Below are 19,743 nucleotides of genomic sequence, written 5' to 3' on the forward strand. Positions count from 1 at the left end.
ATTATATGAATGTTTTTTATTTATGTGTCATAGAAATTCAATCTTGACTTCTTGCTCCTGTACAATATGATGTTCCTTAAATGTGTATTAGTTTAGTGCAATTTGTAAAATCGCCTTAATTCTGAATTTGATGTAGACTTTTGTCAATGTGGTTTAATTTTCCTATATTGCTGGTGCTCTTCTTTTAATTAATATTTTTGTACATTATAATATAGCATAACCTATTTTATATTTAAAAACCGTGTCATTGTGTTATGGATGCATGCTTGTGGATTTAGGATGAAGGTGCGCTATGGGAGTAAGATGTGGGTGCAAGGGGTGTGTGGTTATGTGGGTGTGTGGTATTTATGGGTGTGCTGGAGTTATGGTGTACTTGGGGTGTGTATAGGCGTTTGTAGCGCGAGTGTGAACTTGGTGAATGTGTAAGTGGTATTCAGATATATCTGTTGCAATATAAGGTCTACAACTTTTATTTTATTGTGGTGATTATATTTATCTTCTTGCCTATTTTCTTAGATTTTGATGTCATACTGAAATGAGTTTTACTGGGTTTAAAAATTTAAAAAAATATTATATGTTCTTATGCTTTCATAATTTTGTAATATACTGACTACTGTTTTAATAATGTTTTAATAATTGTACGTACTAATTTATAATTCTGTTACTTTAATGTGTATATGCCACGGACATGTGGAAGAACAATGACTTTTATATTGAACATGTTTTACCGTGAATAAATAAAGATATTATTATTATTATTATTATATGAGGCTGTTACGGCATAAAGCGCTATATAAATATCTACATCTACATTTTTTTATGTTTATAGTGAAAAGTAGTCAGGAAAATTTTGCGCCAAATTGAAGTATTGTTACATAATTCTAAATATCTCGAGAACTGGCGTGGTTTTTGCGACTTTGTAGACCGATAACATAGAAATGATGTTGTACTCTTTTCAGACATATGTACCATTTTTATTGAAGATAAGGGACGGTGTTGAATATCACCAATTTTGAGTAGACTTTATCACCCATTGCTCTTTACATAATAAGATATATATCGATGAAAATATTTAACAAATGGTACCTGGTTCGATTGCGTATCTACTGATTATTAAAAAGGGAGGTCTCAGTGGTGAAATCACAAACATTTCTTTCTTTATGAACCCTTTGTTTTCAAAAGGTCTTGTTTTTGCAATCAAAGTAGCACGCTATATAGAGAGGCTCTGGAGTGAATAAGAAATTTGGATTTCGAAAGGTATGTCTAATTTTAGCATTTTACTCACACATTTTTTTCATACATATATACACTAAGCCAAAAAAGAAACTTATAATTTTTCACAAGGTCGTATCTTAAAATCCTGTCCAACCAAAATTACACACAGTATTGCCTCAATACTCTACCCTAAACACATGTCATTAATCAAGCAGTTGTCCAACTGACACAATAGCAAAATGCACTGATATGGAACAGCTTCCTGGACCACATTCACAGCCCTATTGGCACCCAACAAACGAAATCTGTGAGAACGGCATCTTGAATCACCAGGATCATCATGTCAAATGTCCAAACAAAATAATGAAGTCCATTAGTAACGGGTATGTCCACCGTGCGCTTGCACGCATGCTGTGCACCTGCTTCTCATGCTTCCAACCAAGTTCCTGATGATATCCTGGGGAAGATTGCCCCATGCTTCTCGTTACTAAAGGACTTCATTATTTGTTTGGACATGTGACATAATGATCATGGTAAGTTTGTTTTGACTCTCTTTAATGTTTTTAACTTAATGTTGTTAAAATTGGTTGCAGTGACCTGTGATTCAAGATGCCATTCTCACAGATTTCTTTTGCTGGGTGCCAATAGGGCTGTGAATGTGGTCCAGGAAGTTGTCCCATATCAGTGCATTTTGCTGTTGTGTCAGTTGGTCAACTGATTGGTTACTGACATCATAGTGACATGTGTTTAGATTGAGGCAATCCTGTGTGTAATTTTGGTTAATTTTGATGGACAGGATTTTAAGATATGGCCTGGTGAAAAAATTATAAGTTTCTTTTTTGGCTTAGTGTATTTGGTACTTTCAATCATGCATACCATCAACACATACGCATATTTCTATTTTTATTGAAACAATTTCTATTGTCCTGACTATCATCTCTCATACCATACCAATAATCATATTTGTTTTTGTTTCATTTTGGAGATAATTTGGATTCTCGCTTCTACCTTGTGGGTTCTTTTCTCACACCATTTTTGTTTGATAAGGCCTACCGGTATTTTTTGGTGAAGTTCAAAGACGGTTGACGGATACATTTCTTCTTTCACAATTATCAATTGAATATACTTAGATTACCTTATTTACTAAAAATAAGGCTTGTAAACTGCTTTGGTCCTTACTTCTGCTTCTTTTTATTACACGTTCCTCAACTAAAATTAAAGTTTCCCGCCAATGTTGACAATTTTCAGTGTACATATAGCAATGTTTTATGCAAATGAGATTACGTAATTAAAGGTACTCTAATACTAATTGTTATGTGTTTTGAAAGACAAAGGTACAAACTTTATTGATCGTAAGTAATAGTCATTTAAACACACAATGTACAATTTCCGTCAAATTTTAATTTTTCTTTATTCAAAATGTTGAAATGATATTAGTAATAACTGTCGGGAAGGGTTGCTGTTCATTTTAAGTTGAAATAACAAGGTAAATTGAAAGAAATCCCACTGGTTATTTTGGCTCTTTAACATGCAGTTCTATGGGAGAACATAAAGTCATAATAAAAGAATTATGACTTTATGTCGAACTTTGCTCTGTTGACCTACAAAGACAACAAATTTGTCTGATTCCTTTTAGGTGCAAGTTGGGACATGTGTAAATATAACAGATTTCACACCACCAAATAGAGTTATATGGTTGTGCGCCATTTGTACCCCCATTAAACAAATCAAACACAAGTTATCAATTTGTTACTTTTAACATGATTGTTTAATATTCAACCTCTTTGAAAAGAAAGTACAAAAGTTACGAAATAATAACAGATGAAAAACACTTCACGAAATGCAAATCCACAGAACAAACAACAAAGAAACGTACAAGATTTTGTGGCAAATCAGAGCGGCTTGTACAGGATTTCAAATAAAAAAAAAGGGGGGAGGTATTATGGGTCTCGAAACTGCTCAAAAATGTGTATCCCATTATTTCCCCCGACTGGGTACAGGTACAGTTCCTCCGACTAACTGACAAAAGTGAAGGGGTGCGGTATAGCGCGATGCGCGAGCGAAGCCAAATATAAAGGGAATCAATAGTATACTGATGGGCTAAAGATGCCGACTATTATAGGCTGCCTCAATATAAACCTACAATCGATTTGAAAAACTGACAAGAAAATCAACCAACCACCGACGAATCAACTGGTTCTCTTGATATTTGATTATGTCGAGGGTTCAGAACCAGAAAGCCGTAACTCACTATGACCAGCTCTCACAAAACATGGAAGTAATACACATGGAAGCTGGTCAAATACTACATCTAAGTGAGTATCATACTTGCCGCGATACTGAACAAAAGCAGTACAGGTGAAAGTGGAACAATTGAGTCAACGCATGGTCAACGTGTACCATGTCTAAAATCAAAGTTCCCGCTTAAAAATCAATAGCAGTACGAGGTCGTGTACTAAGTCCTGACAATGGGCTATGTTATATTACCGCAATGCATGACTAGTTTTATGAACACAAACATATTTTATAAAATCCCTACGTAATGGTCAGAATGCTATCAGTTTAATTTATACAATTTTATTAAAAGTATGTAATTATGTGAAAACCTACCGATTAAATGTATATATATGCTAGACTCTCAGATAGCAGTTTTAAAAAGAAAATGAAATGAAATACAATTTATTTTACGCATAATGTAAAAATAATACCAGACTCTGGAACATTCTGGTCAACTGCAATTTCGGGCATCCCCAGGCACACAAATAGATGCGGGATTCATTTTATAATGTAACGCATGTGCCAAGTGCGCATATCAATTATTACCGCTAATTAGCGGTTTAGACGTAAATGCATGATTTCCAATATTTTGAAGTTTAAGAAAATCTGTAAGTATAGGGTAGAAATCTATATTTTGATTGGATTTCTGTAATTATGGATTACAAATCTAACATCCCTGTCACTTTTTTTCCGAATAAAAACAACATACTTGAAACATAATCAAGAAAAACACGATTTTTGCTCATAATAATAAACCTGTAAATAAACGAACTGGCAATAAAGGCGGCAAGTCTGATCCACATCAAAGACACGACGACTACATTGTTATCACAATAGCTTGATACGTACCCTCTATAGAATGTTACGTAAATAATTCAATAGGTGTTGGATCGACCAGCTTCCATGTGTATTACTTCCATGCACAAAATGAGCATAAAGTTGACTCCACAATGTCTTTTGTTTTCTATTGAATTTTGTCATGATCATTAGGAAACGAATTTGGAGAAACCTTCTGTTAATAAAATACTATGCTGAGCCACCAGCCTGGGTGGCTCACGCTCCAATAATTTCAGACGATTGAGCTCAGTAATACATCAAAGAATGTCTTCCAATTCATGAAAACAAATAGATAATCAGCTTATCGGATTAAAAGCTTAGAGGGAAGGTCTTGCTGCTCAGCGAGTGTTTGTAATTATCAGGTTTTCTCCAAATTCATTCTGTCATGATTAATGGATTGTATCTTCTATAGTGCCCTGGCGACTTTATGCTCATTTTGTGGGAGCAGGTGATTGTGAGTTGAGGCTGTTTGGCTCTCAACCCTCGATGTATATTAAGTAGCGGTAGGGGTTGCACCCAGGGTTGTACCAACCCCTCCTAAGATTTTTCATTTGGCACATTAACACCGTATTAAAGACAAACTTGAGAGACCAAAATACTCTCACAAAAATTTGGGACTAGTGCTTTTGACCCCACAATTACGGTTTGACGAGCTCTCGCCAGGAATTTTATCCGGTAAAAAGTGGATTTTTTTCGTAATTGTGGGTTTTTACGGGGGGGCAAGAGTTCTGACTGGGGAATTATCCCCATGCCCCCGTGGCGCCGCCATGTCTCTCTCTCTCTCTCTCCTCTCTTTTTTCTCTTTCTATCGCCTTAATCTTTTGACACAAATAAAAGAGAAAATCGAAAAGGCAAAGGGAAAAAATGGGAAAGGAGAAAAAATAAAAACCACCCATTCACCCAATCAACCAATAATTCAAACAACCAATCAATCAACATTTCAATCAATCAATCAATCAATCACCATATCAATCAATCAATCAATCACCGTATCAATAAATCAACATATCAATCAATCAGTTCGATCGATTCAATCAATAACGTCGTCACTCTCGCTTCGATGGATTATCACGGACTATGATGACACCCATTCATGACTTTCCCACCAAAAAGTTTTAATATCAATGGCAAAATGATCAAACCATGCAATGCTCCGAAGGAAATGACGAGAAACATTGTCTTGAAGAAGGACCGGAAAATGTAGGACGTGCTAAAGGCAAGTACTATAATGCCTAGTATTGTAGACATCGCCCCTTGAGTGATAGGCCAACCGTGGGTATACAGAGCGTGAATCGTACGCTCCTCACTGCTTAGAGCAGGATCATGAGGGGCAATGGAAGTAGTTGAGTCTTTGCTCATCTGAGCAGAATCATAGGCCGTTGGCTTCATTCTGTTTGAAGCAGACACGTGGACAGCCGTGGGATTCGTTGGCTCCATGCTGCTTGGAGCAGACACAGTGGATGCCCAGGAATTCGTTGGTTCTATGCTGGTTTGAATTATGCTGAAGTTGTTTGTATGCTGAGCAGACCCATGGGTCACCACGGAAGAATCTGTCTCCGTGTTGTTTGGAGGACACCCATGGGTAGACGTATATGTCTCCGTGTTGTTTGGATGAGACGCAGGAGCTGCCATTGACATCGTTGGCTCTATGCTGATTTGAATCAGGGTGAATTTGTATGTAGGCCTATGCTGCGCAGAATCAGGGGTCGCCACGGAAGTATCTGGCTCCATATTGCTTTGGACAGACCAATGGGTCGCATTAGAAATCGATGCCTCTGTGCTGTTTTGAACAGACCAAGGGGTCGCATTGGAAATCGCCGCCTCTGTGCTGCTTGGAGCAGACCAAGGGGTCGCATTGGAAATCGCCTCCTCTGTGCCTCTGTGCTGCTTGGAGCAGACCAAGGGGTCGCATTGGAAATCGCTGTCTCTGTGCTGTTTGGAGTAGGCACAGGGGCCGAAAAATAAGCAAGGATCATATGAGCTGAATAATCAACACTGAAACCAACGCAGAGAACAAGATTAACCATTGACACTGTGTCCAAATAAACACCCCAGTAAGCCATGTAACCAATAACTCCTACAAGGATCGAAAGGATAGAGAAAAGAGCAAAGAACGCACCTTTAAAATTGGGCATCATTAGGAGAGTTACCAGAAACATAACAACGACAGCAAGCAACAGATTTCGGACTGTGTTGAAGACTACTACAGTGTACTGATCATAGAAAGTGAACGCTGGATGGTACGCAATTTGCGCGATCTCACGGGTGCCCACGATTTGCCGCGCTTCTGACATTGCCTTTTCTTCCAGTGTTGAGGAATCTACGTCCTTAAATGTTACATATGATCGAGTGCTAATAATATCATTTGTTCTTGCGCGGAAAACAATATCAGGACCATAATGCTGAAACAACGGGAGAAATTTGTCTTTAAGGTTAGTTTTAAATTCAGTCTCATTTGGATTAGGAATACCAATATCGTCCAGGAATTTCAGATAGTCGCGAAGCCAAGAGATGGAGATATCGTCATCGTGGTAGAATTGGCTTCCTTCCAAGTCTTTCAAAGTTTCTTCAATCTTCATCTGAATATCCTTATCCCAGTACTGTGCTTCTTCGTTAATTGTTATCATAACAACAGGCCCATATTTGGTGAAGTACGTCGATTCCAATTTGTAGTACTGCTGTGCGTAAGAATGATCGGGTAACAGGTTTGATAACTGAAGCCCAGTTTCAAGTTTTTGAATTCCAAAGATCGCGCAAACCAAGTACACAGTATACAGCATCATTAGTATGGTGCTGATCTGCTCTTTCATAAGGAATGGGGCTACGTAGTCCCGAAAACACATCATGGCTCGGTGATTTGTGAATTCTTCCATTGGCTCAACGTGGTGTGCTTGGTCATCATTGTTTTGTTGTCGTGCATTTATGCCAGATACTATAGCGGGTTGCGTCTTGTGCCCACCGTTCATCTCATACGTTTCATTGCGTTCATCAACCGTCGCCTGTTCGGGACGTATTTGCGAGGGTCCAGACATTTTCAAGAATGGAATAATCCCATTGAGATGATGTTGTTCTCTAAGTCCATCAATGTACATGCACGCTCCGAAAAATGTAATCTGATAGGTGTAGGTGAATGCCACCGCGACACCCGTATAAATGCAGAAGATCTGCACTGATCTGAATGGGGTAATTGCACCGATACAGAAGGCGAGGACGTCTGTGACTGACGTGATGGTGATAGAAGTAGCTGCTTCTGAGAACGCCGTTTGAAGTCTGCCCTTTGCCTTGGCACGTACGTTGGTTTTGCGCCAGGCAGCTATCATGATGAACATGTCGTCCACGCCAATGCCTGAGCAAATTAAAACAGAAACGATATAATAATGATAAAATTAAAGAAAGGAGTCATTGGAGTACATGTGCATAGTGTATTAAAATGTTCAAGATTGCTTTGAGAAGAAACTGACTCAATTGATGGAAATACTGCACATATATCATTTTAAGCGCAGAAAGAATATAATTGGAACTTCTGCTTTCATGATTCTGCCAACAAAATTCTTTACACACATAGCATTAGGACAACGAGCACCACTGATACTACTCCATCACTAGAACTACGTAATAATTATATCTCTGAACTGAAATAGTCCGCCAAGACTAGAAGTGCCCTCGGCAGCCCGCCAATAACGATATAGTCCTGACGTTTCTGCCGTTTCGCTTTTCCGTAGCGATTTTGGGTTGACCTTATGTTCTTTCATCTCAAATAGTTTGTTCGGAGCTTTGTCTGTAGCTACTTTACAGATGCTGGGGAAGATGCTACGAAAAATTACCCGTTGCGGCAAAATACTTGCAAGACGTCGGACAATATAGTAGCTCTACCGTACGCAGGTAACAATTTGCATGGTAGAGAAGGAGAACAAATCCCGGGACAAAGCTAGAATCATTTTAGCGGAAACCGAGAACCAAAGCTCGCAACGGATAACCAAAAAGCGCTGTGAAGAGCCAAGAGCACAACGTCTTTCGTGTCTGTTGCATCAGAAAGATGGCCGGAAAAACACCGAACTATAATATATAGTTAAAAGTCAAAATAATATACTCGGACTTCTTGCGGGCGTTTTGATGTTGCGACAGAAGCAAGTGGTTCATTTTCCGTAGCATCCTCCGCAGCTGATGCAATTTCCAGCAGCGTCTATCATTGCGGAAGACGTTAATAAGACAAACAAAGCTGTCAAAAGCAAAGCTGATTATTGAACGGAAACAACCGCGAAAGGTCGCAGCGGGCAACTGACAATCGTGGCGGACAACGAAAACGAGACGTCGGACGCAACGGATAAACGCCTGCAAAAACGTCTGACTATATTTTGGCCTTATTCGGTTATCTATTGCGACGCAATGATACATTTTAGCTGCTGGGGAAGACGCTCCGAGTAAAACGGCCGCAAGACTTCCGACTATATTTGGACATTTCAGACCACTAGTCCGACGTCTTGACTCTCGTGGGGGGTTTGTAATTTCCACAGACGCAGCGGCTAATTTTCCGTAGCGTCTGACGCAGAGGCTGACGTTTTCCGTAGCGTCTTCCACTTCAAAAGAGATATTAACAAGAGATTTATTTCAATCTAGTCAACCTTTATAAGCAAAACAAAACTCCGAACAAAGGTGATCATTTGAGCGGAAAGAACCGAATGTCGCAATGGACAACGAAATATCGCTGTGGAGAACGCAACACGACTCGTCTGACGCACCGGAAAGACGTTTGCAAAAACATTGGACTATATATCATGATAGTGGCCATTCGGCTATGGACCAATGACGAGAAACCGAGATTGGTGTTCGATTTGGGTCGGCGCACTGCCGAAGGTATGCATATACCTAAATAAATTTGACACTTTAGTTATGAAAGCAAAATCAAATTGATTCAACAAACCCTTGACATTTTGGAATGTCTTCTGGTCGATTTGATTATGGCAATGAGCATAATTTTTGATAATTTTTGATTAATAGATGCCTTAGTGGCAATTGAGATTGGATTAAGAATTTCCTTTTCTTGACCCAAATGTTGACATTAAAATTGTGACCTTCTACAACGAAACGAGTATAAAGTCGTCATGGTGAACGGCCCATTGTTCCCCCATTCACACAGGACATACAGACAATCTTCTGACTTGAACAGGGGCATGTGAACCAAAGAACACCAACGCAGTAGCCAGGGCGTTTCGAAACTACCAACTTGCTGTCACGAAATGAGTCGCAAGTTGGTAGTTTAGAAAAGCCCTAGCTACTGCGTTGGTGTTCTGTGGTTCACATGCACCTGTCCAAGCCAGAAGTATGTATGTATGTCCTTTGTTTGGAGGGGTCTTCTTTCCTTGATCTTTATTATCTGTTCCCTTCTTTTCTCAAGTTCCATATTGGCCAGCATGCTTATAATTATATAGACTTTTTAGCCTGACTTGAACATTGATTTTGTCGGTGAGCCTGGTCCCATCAGGACCCAATCGTGTCTCCACACAGTGTGACAATTTAAACAACCAAACACCCCCATACACACCCACATATACAACCAACAAACACTCCAAAGAAAGAAACAAACACACCTACCTAATATTAGAAACGGCATGGAGCCAACTTCATTGATGAATGGAACTCCACACAAACTCATCAGTCCAAACGATGACATAATGGCGAGACCAGCGGATATAACGCCTAATCCACCCAACCAGGTCTTGGTCCTCAACATATCGATCGTCATGCACGAAGTAATGGAAAAAGATATCAAAACGGTGAACGTTATGACGAATGACGTCACGATGGACGATGTTGCTTTGTTTAACTCTTGTTCTAAGGTATGTGATGTTCTCCTGAAAATGCTCGCGTTTGATGATGACGTAAACTTCTCAACGCGACGAAGAAACTCGTTCTCCCACTTCTTTCCAAGAACTTCTTCTTCGCTAGTATCGTATCGTAAGTTATATGTTAACTGGAGAGCTCTTGCTTCTTTAATAACATCACTGTTGGGGTAGAAAGTCACTCCTCCTAGTTCATTACCGATGAAAGTTTTCATGGGTAAATTCACATACGGGTAAGTTATGTTTAAGACATGGATCGTGCTTGCGTTATAGTTAATGGCATCAAGAATCCCATTTGAATGACATTCATTTTGCCATATCATACACAAGTCTTGGTAGGTATAGGAGTCACCTGATACCGGGATTGAAATGTTTAGAATGTAATCGTGTAACCGTAATGCATCTTCCAAGATCGCGAAAGATAAAACATTGCCTGACTCTTCCGGTACTACCAATACCTGTCCGTACGGTCCGAGGCGCGTACGTTGATACTGAAGTGTGTTATTGTCTCCGTAATCGGCATAGAGTTCTTCGATGATCTTGCGGTCTTTCAGAGATGGTGCATTCCGTGGAACGTAAAGTTTCTCTATATCTGATTCGAATGAAATGAACACCAAGCCTGATGCGCCAAGAGCGACAGAAATGATGACCGGTAGCAGCAGAAACAAGAACGTTGTTACCCAGTTCTTTGCGATGGCACCAGCAAGTTTCTTGAATAATATTTGAAATCTGACGAAAACAGCTTTCTGTTTGAAAAACAAAGAAAGAAAACAGACATGATAAGTTGTTTTGTAAAAATAAATTGAAGAATCCAAATGTTACGTGGTCCTATAAAATATACAATCAAATTCTAATGGTTTACTCATGCTGGAAAACTTTTGGATATACCGAGAATCTTATCAATTTTTTACAGTGCCAATTATAAAGAAATAAAGAATAACATCGATGCCTTGATTTCTCGAGCCTGGTGACGCGAGTTTTGGCATCAGAAGAAAGCTACTGTTTTTTTCTCGAAATCAAAACAATTATGCCTAAGATATGAATGTTTCCTATTATGGTATGAGGAAAAACGTGCGGGCAGTCTCGCCCACTAAGGTGCTAAATACCGAAAAAATGTCCAGGTATGCTCGTGGAGCAATGTGTGTTGACGATTGCTCAATTAATCGCTATGCTGTGCTTTTCCTCGGGAAAATGCAATATACTGTTTTTGTTCACGCAAGTGAATGTTAATGCCAATTGCACCCACATCTCATATGCACAGTTTATCCCTTACATAATACCCTTAGACTATCCCACAGTCCATCTCTGTGGGTAAATAATTAGAGCTAAAACCACCTTCTCCTTCACTCCAAAGATGAAAACAACACACCACTAAGCCCTAATGATAAATGACAACAAAGTTATAGAGCACTGTCGACGAAAACTCAATTAATCTACAGACGAACTTGTTTATTTTTTTTATAATAGCTCTCCTAAACCCAGACTGTTCCGCTTTGATTTTAAACTCCCTTCCAAATAATTATCAAGGTATGTAACGTGACTGTGGCGTCAATTATGATAGCCCGCCTCATTGTCAATTCAAATATGGTAGGCACATAACATGCATGACCCAGTAATTGTCATTTTGCGCGCGCGTTTGTTATGATCAATAGACTATCAATGAAAACCTATTTCAAATAATCGCCTTGCTTGCTGAAATCTACATTGATTGGTCAGGCTAAGTAGCCGCTTACACAAACGCCCGCACAAACGGCAAGACATTGAGACCACGGACGTGATATATAGAAAACTCGTCTGACCCAGGATCGGTAAAAGTGAACTCCCAAAAATGCTGGGAGCTGGAAGGCAACTTGCCTACACATTGGAAGGGTCCATGTATCGGGTTTATTTAATGTTCTATAATCTACATTACCAGTCGTTCTCCGTGGACCCGAGGGAGGGTCTAATATACCCCGTGTCTTTAATAGCTATTGTAACCCACCAGCCCTGTAGTTAAGAGGCTAGGAAATAATTTCTAATATTTCATACCCTCGTTTGTAAGCTTTTGTATGCCTTGATCTAATCCTGCTCCCCATGACAAGGACTATAGGCCTATAGCCCTTGCAGTGAGACTGTTCAGTGTAGGAAATTTTTAGCCTTTTTTATTAAACATGTTTGCAATTGGCTTATAGCTGTCACATGTTAAGTGGAGGAAACCCCACTGGATATTTTAGCTGTGTAGCACGGGGTTCTATGTCGGCTTTATGTCAAAATTTCCCTGGTGACCTGCAAACACAACAAATTTGGCTGAATTCATTTAGGTGTAAGTTGGGACATGTGTAAACGTTACAATACAAATACGGTATTTCAAAACATCAGGTTCGAAAAAAAAATTATCAATTTTATATTATACGATCGTAGGGCATACGTTATGGGTTTTTTTAATCCTTTAAAGAAAAAGCAATTTTTACATATCAATTTGTAAGCGCTCTTTTTTAAAAGTCATAGTTCATTGAATTTACGACCTGTATGACAAACAGGCGAAAATAGTAACTTTTTCCACAAGATTTGCATTGCAATTTAAAGAGAATTAACCATTGCTCATTCTAGTGACTCTAGTATATGGACAATATAAGTGTGCTTTTTCATTTAATGACATAAAAATATTGTAAGGAACACTTGAGGTTTTGACTTTTAAAACCTACATTTTGGTCAAATTGGCCCATTTTTTAGGTAGAAGCTTCACAGATCTTACATTGCTATGCACTCAACTGTGTAGTGTAATCAAAGACTGTGGTGGAGATATTCGCTGCTTGATGTTCTCTGCTTGGAAGCTCTTGGGACGAAAATGTGTGTTCAGGTGTATCGAGGTGGAAACTGTGCGCATGATGGTTTTTTAAGAGAATCGTTTTTGTATAGAAACCTTTCCATATGAAATGCTTAAAAGCATTTTAATGTCATTTTGCAAGCGATAAATAATAGGCTAATGAAAAAATATTGCAGGTGTTGCTTTTATATTTTTTTTGGATCAATTCTAGTAACTTTGGGTTATATTCAATGTTACTCAATCATGACAACACTGAAAATATTAATAAGGCATAAAAAGTAGAGAAAAGAGACGTTCACTGAAGACTGCCCCGTGTTTTCTGTTGACAAGGGACAGTCTTCAGTGAACGGCTCTTTTCAGAGCCACCAAACCTTTAAAATTAGCAGATAGGCGAGGTATGCTTGTTTTCGGTTGACAAAGGGATAGTCTTCAGTGAACGGCTCTTTTCTGAGCCACCAAACCTTTAAATTAGCAGATAGGCGAGGTCTGCTTGTTTTCTGTTTACAAGGGGCAGTCTTCAGTGAACGGCTCTTTTCAGAGCCACCAAACCTTTAAATTTAGCAGATAAGCGAGATCTGCGAAGTATCCTCGCAGAATGTTGTTAAATACTGACTTGCAAATTAAAGGTATGTTACAATATTTAAACATTTATGGGTCCACTTTCAAATTCTCAGCGGCACGTCCCTACCAAAATCAAACTTGAGTACCCCCCGATTGGGTTACATTTTCATGAAATTGTGTTCTCAGATCAGGTGTATCGAGGTGGAAACTATGCATAGATGGTTATGATAAAGATAATGAACTGAGTCATATGAGTGCAATGCATTAGTCAAGATAATCGCACACACCGTGGAATTATTGCATTTAGCTCGAGAGCCGATAGGCTCGAGAGCTAAATGCAATAACTCCATGGCAAGTGCGATTATCTTGACGAATGCATTTGCACGAGTACATTATCCGTCATATACTTTGAGTGTATTAAAACAGTAGGCAATATTAATTGCTGCATTCATTAGTTTGAATATTAGGGAAAATATCTTAAATTTTAAAAACACCGTCAGGCCATTGACCAGGTAGCATTTAACTGGTCAAGAAAATCAATCACTGTATAAGTTAGCTATCAATGGTATCGATTGCGCCATACGTCATACTTTACATGGTTTGTAACCAAATGACTTTATGTTGTGATCATTTAATATCGTGGTTCCGAACACAGAGAGCACTGAACCAGTTGACCTGGAAACGATCGATTTTGACGTCCCACTGGAATAAACTTATATATCAATATCAACTGGACTTTATAGTTCTATAATTTGAACTTGTAAAATCTACTTAAATATTAAAACACACCACTCAAAAATCGTAAGTCCAGTTGACTAGATTATAGTTCAAATATCATTACACGACAGTGGAATTTTACAATTTGTACAGTATTATAAAGCATGATCATGATATTATGCGCTAAGTGTGTGTTTCCCGGGCGTGTTTATGTTATTTTAGATATAGGCCTACATGTATTTCATTTGTAAAATGCTGAATATTTTGTAATGGTGTCATCTTGTATAATTATGGTCCACCTGTTTTTAGCCCTTTTTAATTAACAAAAGCTCGATTATTCTCATTTGATGTTTGATTTATTTGAGTTAATTAATCATAATTTATGGCAATGGTAGTTGCAAAATAGAACACAGTTTGTAACCTATGTGCGCATGAAAAAATACCATAACCTATAATTATTTTAACACCACAGAATGTATATTCGGATTTTTTTGATGGTATAATATCGAACAGACAAGTTATATAGTTATGTGAAAGTAGTATTTCTAGTATTTGAGCGTGCACGTATTATCTAAAATCTATTGTTTAGCGTGCAGGTTTTAGATAATGCATTGTTTAGCGTGCAGGTTTATATAATTTGAGCCAGGCGGCGGATGACATGATCGAGCCGGCAACTCGTGAAACCGCCCGGCCGTATGGCATTTTCCATATACTCGGTTAGTTTTGTGGGGTTCATTATCGAACCCCAACGGTTTTAGCTTGTATTTATATTATTTATCAACATAGGCCTATTTGTTTGTGATATTTCAAGCGTTTTAAAATTTCAAAATAATCCCATTCAATTACACGGTTGACGATGAAAATTTACTGAATTTAGGGAATGCACGTCATACACCACCTGATTTGAGCTATGAAGGGTAGTTCGCGAAAATAATGCACGGGAGAAGAATACATAACGATGAATAGAAACGGGCACTAGAAGTATATTATAAGAGAATCGTTTTTGTAGCCAAACCTTTCCATATGCTTCTGACAGGGGGCTACTGTGTGTGAGAAAGGATGTTCCCCCTCAGAAGTGAAAAACTTTTGCAAACTGAAGGCCCAATTGATTTGGTGGACCATTTTGGCACTATTACTGTGCACAATTTGAGCTTCAAAAATCCGGAAATGGTCCGTCTTCAGGCATATCTAACTAGTGTCCTAGCAAAAATATTTCACAGAAAAATTATGTACAACATAATTATGTTCATTCGTTCTTCACAAAATACGCCTACATCCTTTCAAAAAATCTACAAAATACAGATAAAATTTTGTTTCCTACCTTGCTGCACCATATCTTCCAGGGTCTATGACTGCCAGATGCTTGGGCTTCGTCGTCTGTCCAGAAAGTATTCACCACTCCCTGGTCCGTCATATTGAAATGTGTTTCCTTGATCCAATGGTAATTAAAAACACTTGTGAGCGTTGAAAATTAAATTATGCTTTTCTTTTCTGGAAAACATAAGATTAATGAAGCAAACGTATTTTCGTCGTTGGGTGTGTGGTAAAAGCAACATTTACAGCAGGCATGCGCAGTCATTCCTGAAACCATTGGAAACCATTTTTGTACTTTGCCCCTTTCCCCAAACATGCATGCTGAATTTATAATGTTATTTCCCGAGTTTAATCGTCAAATGGATCAACATTTTAAATAGAGGTTAAAATTATGGTTTCAATCAATCAATCAATCAATCAATCAATCAATCAATCAATCAATCAATCACCAATCAATCAATCAAACAACCGGTATATCAACCAATCAATCACCCTATCAAGCAAGCAATCAGTCAATCAATCGCCCATCCGATCGATCGATCATCAATCAATCAATTAATTAATCAATCAATCAAACAAGCACTTCAATCAAACAATAAATTTTGACAATAATAATAGTTTGTATACGGTTGCTGCAAGGAAAATCCTATATCTGTGTAACATTATTAAGTTTTCCTCTCACAAAATAAAGATCACTGAATTATGTAGTAAAAGCAAATCTCACAGACAATTTACAAAAAAAAAAAAAAATATATATATATATAGCATATTAGCAGACTTCGGTGCACATATTCAAATTAACTGAGCTGGAAAAATTTAGCAATGACCCATCGCAAATTGTGAAAAGGAGAAAAACAAATGTATTAATTAATTGCAATTAGATTTAGACGCAACAGGCATGCGGACAATAGAAAACAGTGTTGATCATAATTGGAATGCAGCATTGTTCATCAATTTGAAGAGTGACCACTATTAGGTGGCCACTATCGAAACTCAATATAGGCTCAATTAGGTGATCACTATCGAAACTCAATATAGGCTCAATTAGGTGACCACTATCGAAACTCAATATAGGCTCAATTAGGTGACCACTATCGAAACTCAATATAGGCTCAATTAGGTGACCACTATCGAAACTCAATATAGGCTCAATTAGGTGACCACTATCGAAACTCAATATAGGCTCAATTAGGTGACCACTATCGAAACTCAATATAGGCTCAATTAACCCTGACACGACTGAGTATACTACAAAATACTACTTGATATAGACGAATCCAACGAGCCAAGTCATGGTCAGGATTTGGTCGGCCATGACGGGTCCCCGCATGCACCAAACTGGTGTAGTGACTGCCCAATTGGGTGAATTAAAACCGCTTAAAATTCGATGTATACTAGATTCTTTTGTGTTGTACACTGTCATTATTCTTTTGTCTACCTGTAACACAGGTGATAGAATGCAGTTTAAAATACCCTCCAAGGCCGCATCATTTCACATTTTAGGTGAGATGGAGCCGACGGGGACCCAACTTTGGCAGCCATTGAGGTGTAGGAATGCGTGAAATTGGATTCGTATGTGGTGTGATGATGCAATCGCCCTAAGTGATATATAGGCACGGTTTCGCTGGCCAGCGACGCCCAAGACCCGTGGCAAAGTGTCGCCGACCCAGTGCTTGTCATGCGAGGGGTCTCGGGTTCGAATTCCACCCAGAGTAACCAACTTCTTTCTTTGTTTTCTCTCTTTATTCCTTCCTTCTTTCCCTTCCCGTCGCCAAAAATCCCCTGATGGGTTAGGGTTAAGCCATGTTCAGATGGGCTGGAAATTAAAGGTGTGAGACTCTCGGGGCCGATAGCCCGAGTGTAAAACTCCAAGTGCGTCCATATAGGAAGTTGTGCCACAATTTCTAAAACAAAAATATATGAAAAAATATAGAATATGAAAAAATATGATGGGCTATTTCAGTTGAATCCATACACCTCATGACCTTAATCTTCCATACAGGGAAATTGAATCAAGTTTCAAGTTCAAGTTCAATTTCAAATGAGGTTATACCTGAATGGGTGACTCCATTTGATATCTGACCCCCGTCTGGTCCCGATTAAGGTCATGTCTTCTATATGGGATGTATGGATTTCAACTGGTATATCCCAATCATGGTACTGGTGAATACCAGGATCAGGACACAATTAACTGGGTCCCGGGGGAGGGTAAAATTAGAGCTAATTAGGAAGGGGGCAAGAAATGTTTGGCGAGCTGAAGGAGGGGGGGAAGCAAATTTTGGCAAGCCGAGAGGGGGAAAGTGATTTTTGGCAAACATTCATGGGGCCTTTTAAATAAAACGCTTTGAAAAGGCTTAGGAAAACAGTACGGAAACCTTAAATATGCAAATTTCCCTACTCGCTGCGCTCGCAACATGTAGACCGTTTGCAAATTGGGATCCCAAAAATTAGGCATGTGCAAGGGGGTGGCAAAGATTTTTTGGCAGGCCGAGAAGGGGGTGGGAAACAAGCGATATTCATAACAGCCGGTCAGAAACTTTACCCCCCGGCTCATAATTATTGCACAGCCCCTAACTCAAAACCTCTAAACGTCATCAAAAAAAGGGAGTTGTGGGGAAATGGCGAATTATTACAAGCCTTGCTTTGTTTTCAACTTGCAACGATATATAGGCATATAGACCTACGTGCAATGTTAATAAAATAAAAAGAAATAGCAATTTATTATTTACTTGTCCAAATTCTATCCGGAAGTTCTTACTGATATTTATGTTCAAGTATTAAAACATACCTGCATGAATGTATGTACGATTGGGGGAAATCCCCACATTTTCATAGTTCATATAAATAAACAGGTTTATCTCTTGATAGATTAGATGTTCATCTGCGTACTTCATCTATCTTCACATTGCGAATGGTAGTACCAGCATGACCAGGGTGAGTTTATGTTAATAACTAACTGTTTTTTTTCTGAAAATTTTCGGGGGAAATCCCTCGTTTGTGAAACAATTTGATTTAGTGGTGATACTTTAGAAAACGGAGTAATATCACCATCAGTTTAGAATTTCATGCAAACCAGTCTTGGTGTTGGTGGGGTGGGTGGGGTGGGAGTTAGAACGCTTAACCCAGGTATGCAGAAAATGATATCTTCCTTATAGCATTCAGGAGCACAGCTTTTCTATTTTCGTTTTTTACTAGACGTATACAGGGCGTTAGTCCGAATCTGAAATGCACTGCACCAGTCCGACACGCCGCTAGTCCGAATCTAAAATACACTCTGTCAGTCCGACACGCCGCTAGTCCGAAAATAAAAACCACTGCGTTTGTCCGAAATTGAAAACCACTGCGCTAGTCCGAATCTGGAAAACACTCCTTCAGTCCGACACTGCGCTAGTCCGAATCTAAAAAAACACTGCGCTAGTCCGGAACTGACAACCATGACGCTAGTCCGAATTTGAAAAACACTGCGCTAGTCCGAATTTGAATGGGGGAAACACTGCGCTAGTCTGATATTCGGACTATATAGCGCAGTGTTTTTCCGATTCGGACTAGCGCTGTAGTTTTCAGTTTCGGACTAGCGCCATAGTTTTCAGTTTCGGGTATAGCGCAGTGTCGGACTAAAGAAGTGTTTTCCAAATTCGGACTAGCGCAGTGTATTTTGGATTCGGACTAGCGGCGTGTCGGACTGTTGCAGTGGTTTTCATTTTCGGACTAGTGCATGCTTTTTTCGGACTAGCGCCGTGCTTTTCATTTTCGGACTGACGCACCTCAAGTATAGGGAATTTGTGTTGGGCCAATCCATGTCAACACCGCAGCACCTCTTCAATTTTTTTTTTTTTCTGTGTGGTGGTAGATATTGATGAGAAAGTAAAATCCTGAAAATTTGAGCTTCATACTCCATTTCGTTTTCCCGTGGCATCAATTTGAAATTTAGGGGTCCGCGTAAAAATGTGTCGCAACGCGAAAGACGATGTTTGGAGGTCTATAAGACCGCGAAAGACGATGTTTGGATGTTTGGAGGTATAAATGGAACCCCCCAACAACTTTAAAAAGTATGTATACTGGGGTACCATTTTGTGTAGAATTCAAATCTGGCATCTTTAAAAGATATAGGGCCCTCAAAATGCAACTTCGTACATCCAGGACCAACTTCAGGGGGTCAGAACTCCAAAAGTAAAA

The 19,743-nt window shown here is 39.0% G+C and overlaps 1 protein-coding gene across 1 annotated transcript; it reads right to left on the reverse strand.

The window, feature by feature from the left end:
• Positions 1 to 5,397: 5,397 nt before the first annotated feature.
• Positions 5,398 to 15,667, reverse strand: LOC140140227 (patched domain-containing protein 3-like). The gene is made up of 4 exons (XM_072162034.1): positions 15,575 to 15,667; positions 9,922 to 10,915; positions 6,279 to 7,675; positions 5,398 to 5,628 (listed from the first exon to the last, which is right to left on the reverse strand). The coding sequence occupies exons 1-4, from the start codon at positions 15,665 to 15,667 to the stop codon at positions 5,398 to 5,400; spliced, it is 2,715 nt and encodes a 904-aa protein (XP_072018135.1).
• Between the last annotated feature and the right edge of the window lie 4,076 nt (positions 15,668 to 19,743).

The sequence above is a fragment of the Amphiura filiformis genome, chromosome 2 (assembly GCF_039555335.1).
Source record: "Amphiura filiformis chromosome 2, Afil_fr2py, whole genome shotgun sequence".
Lineage (NCBI taxonomy): Eukaryota > Metazoa > Echinodermata > Ophiuroidea > Amphilepidida > Amphiuridae > Amphiura > Amphiura filiformis.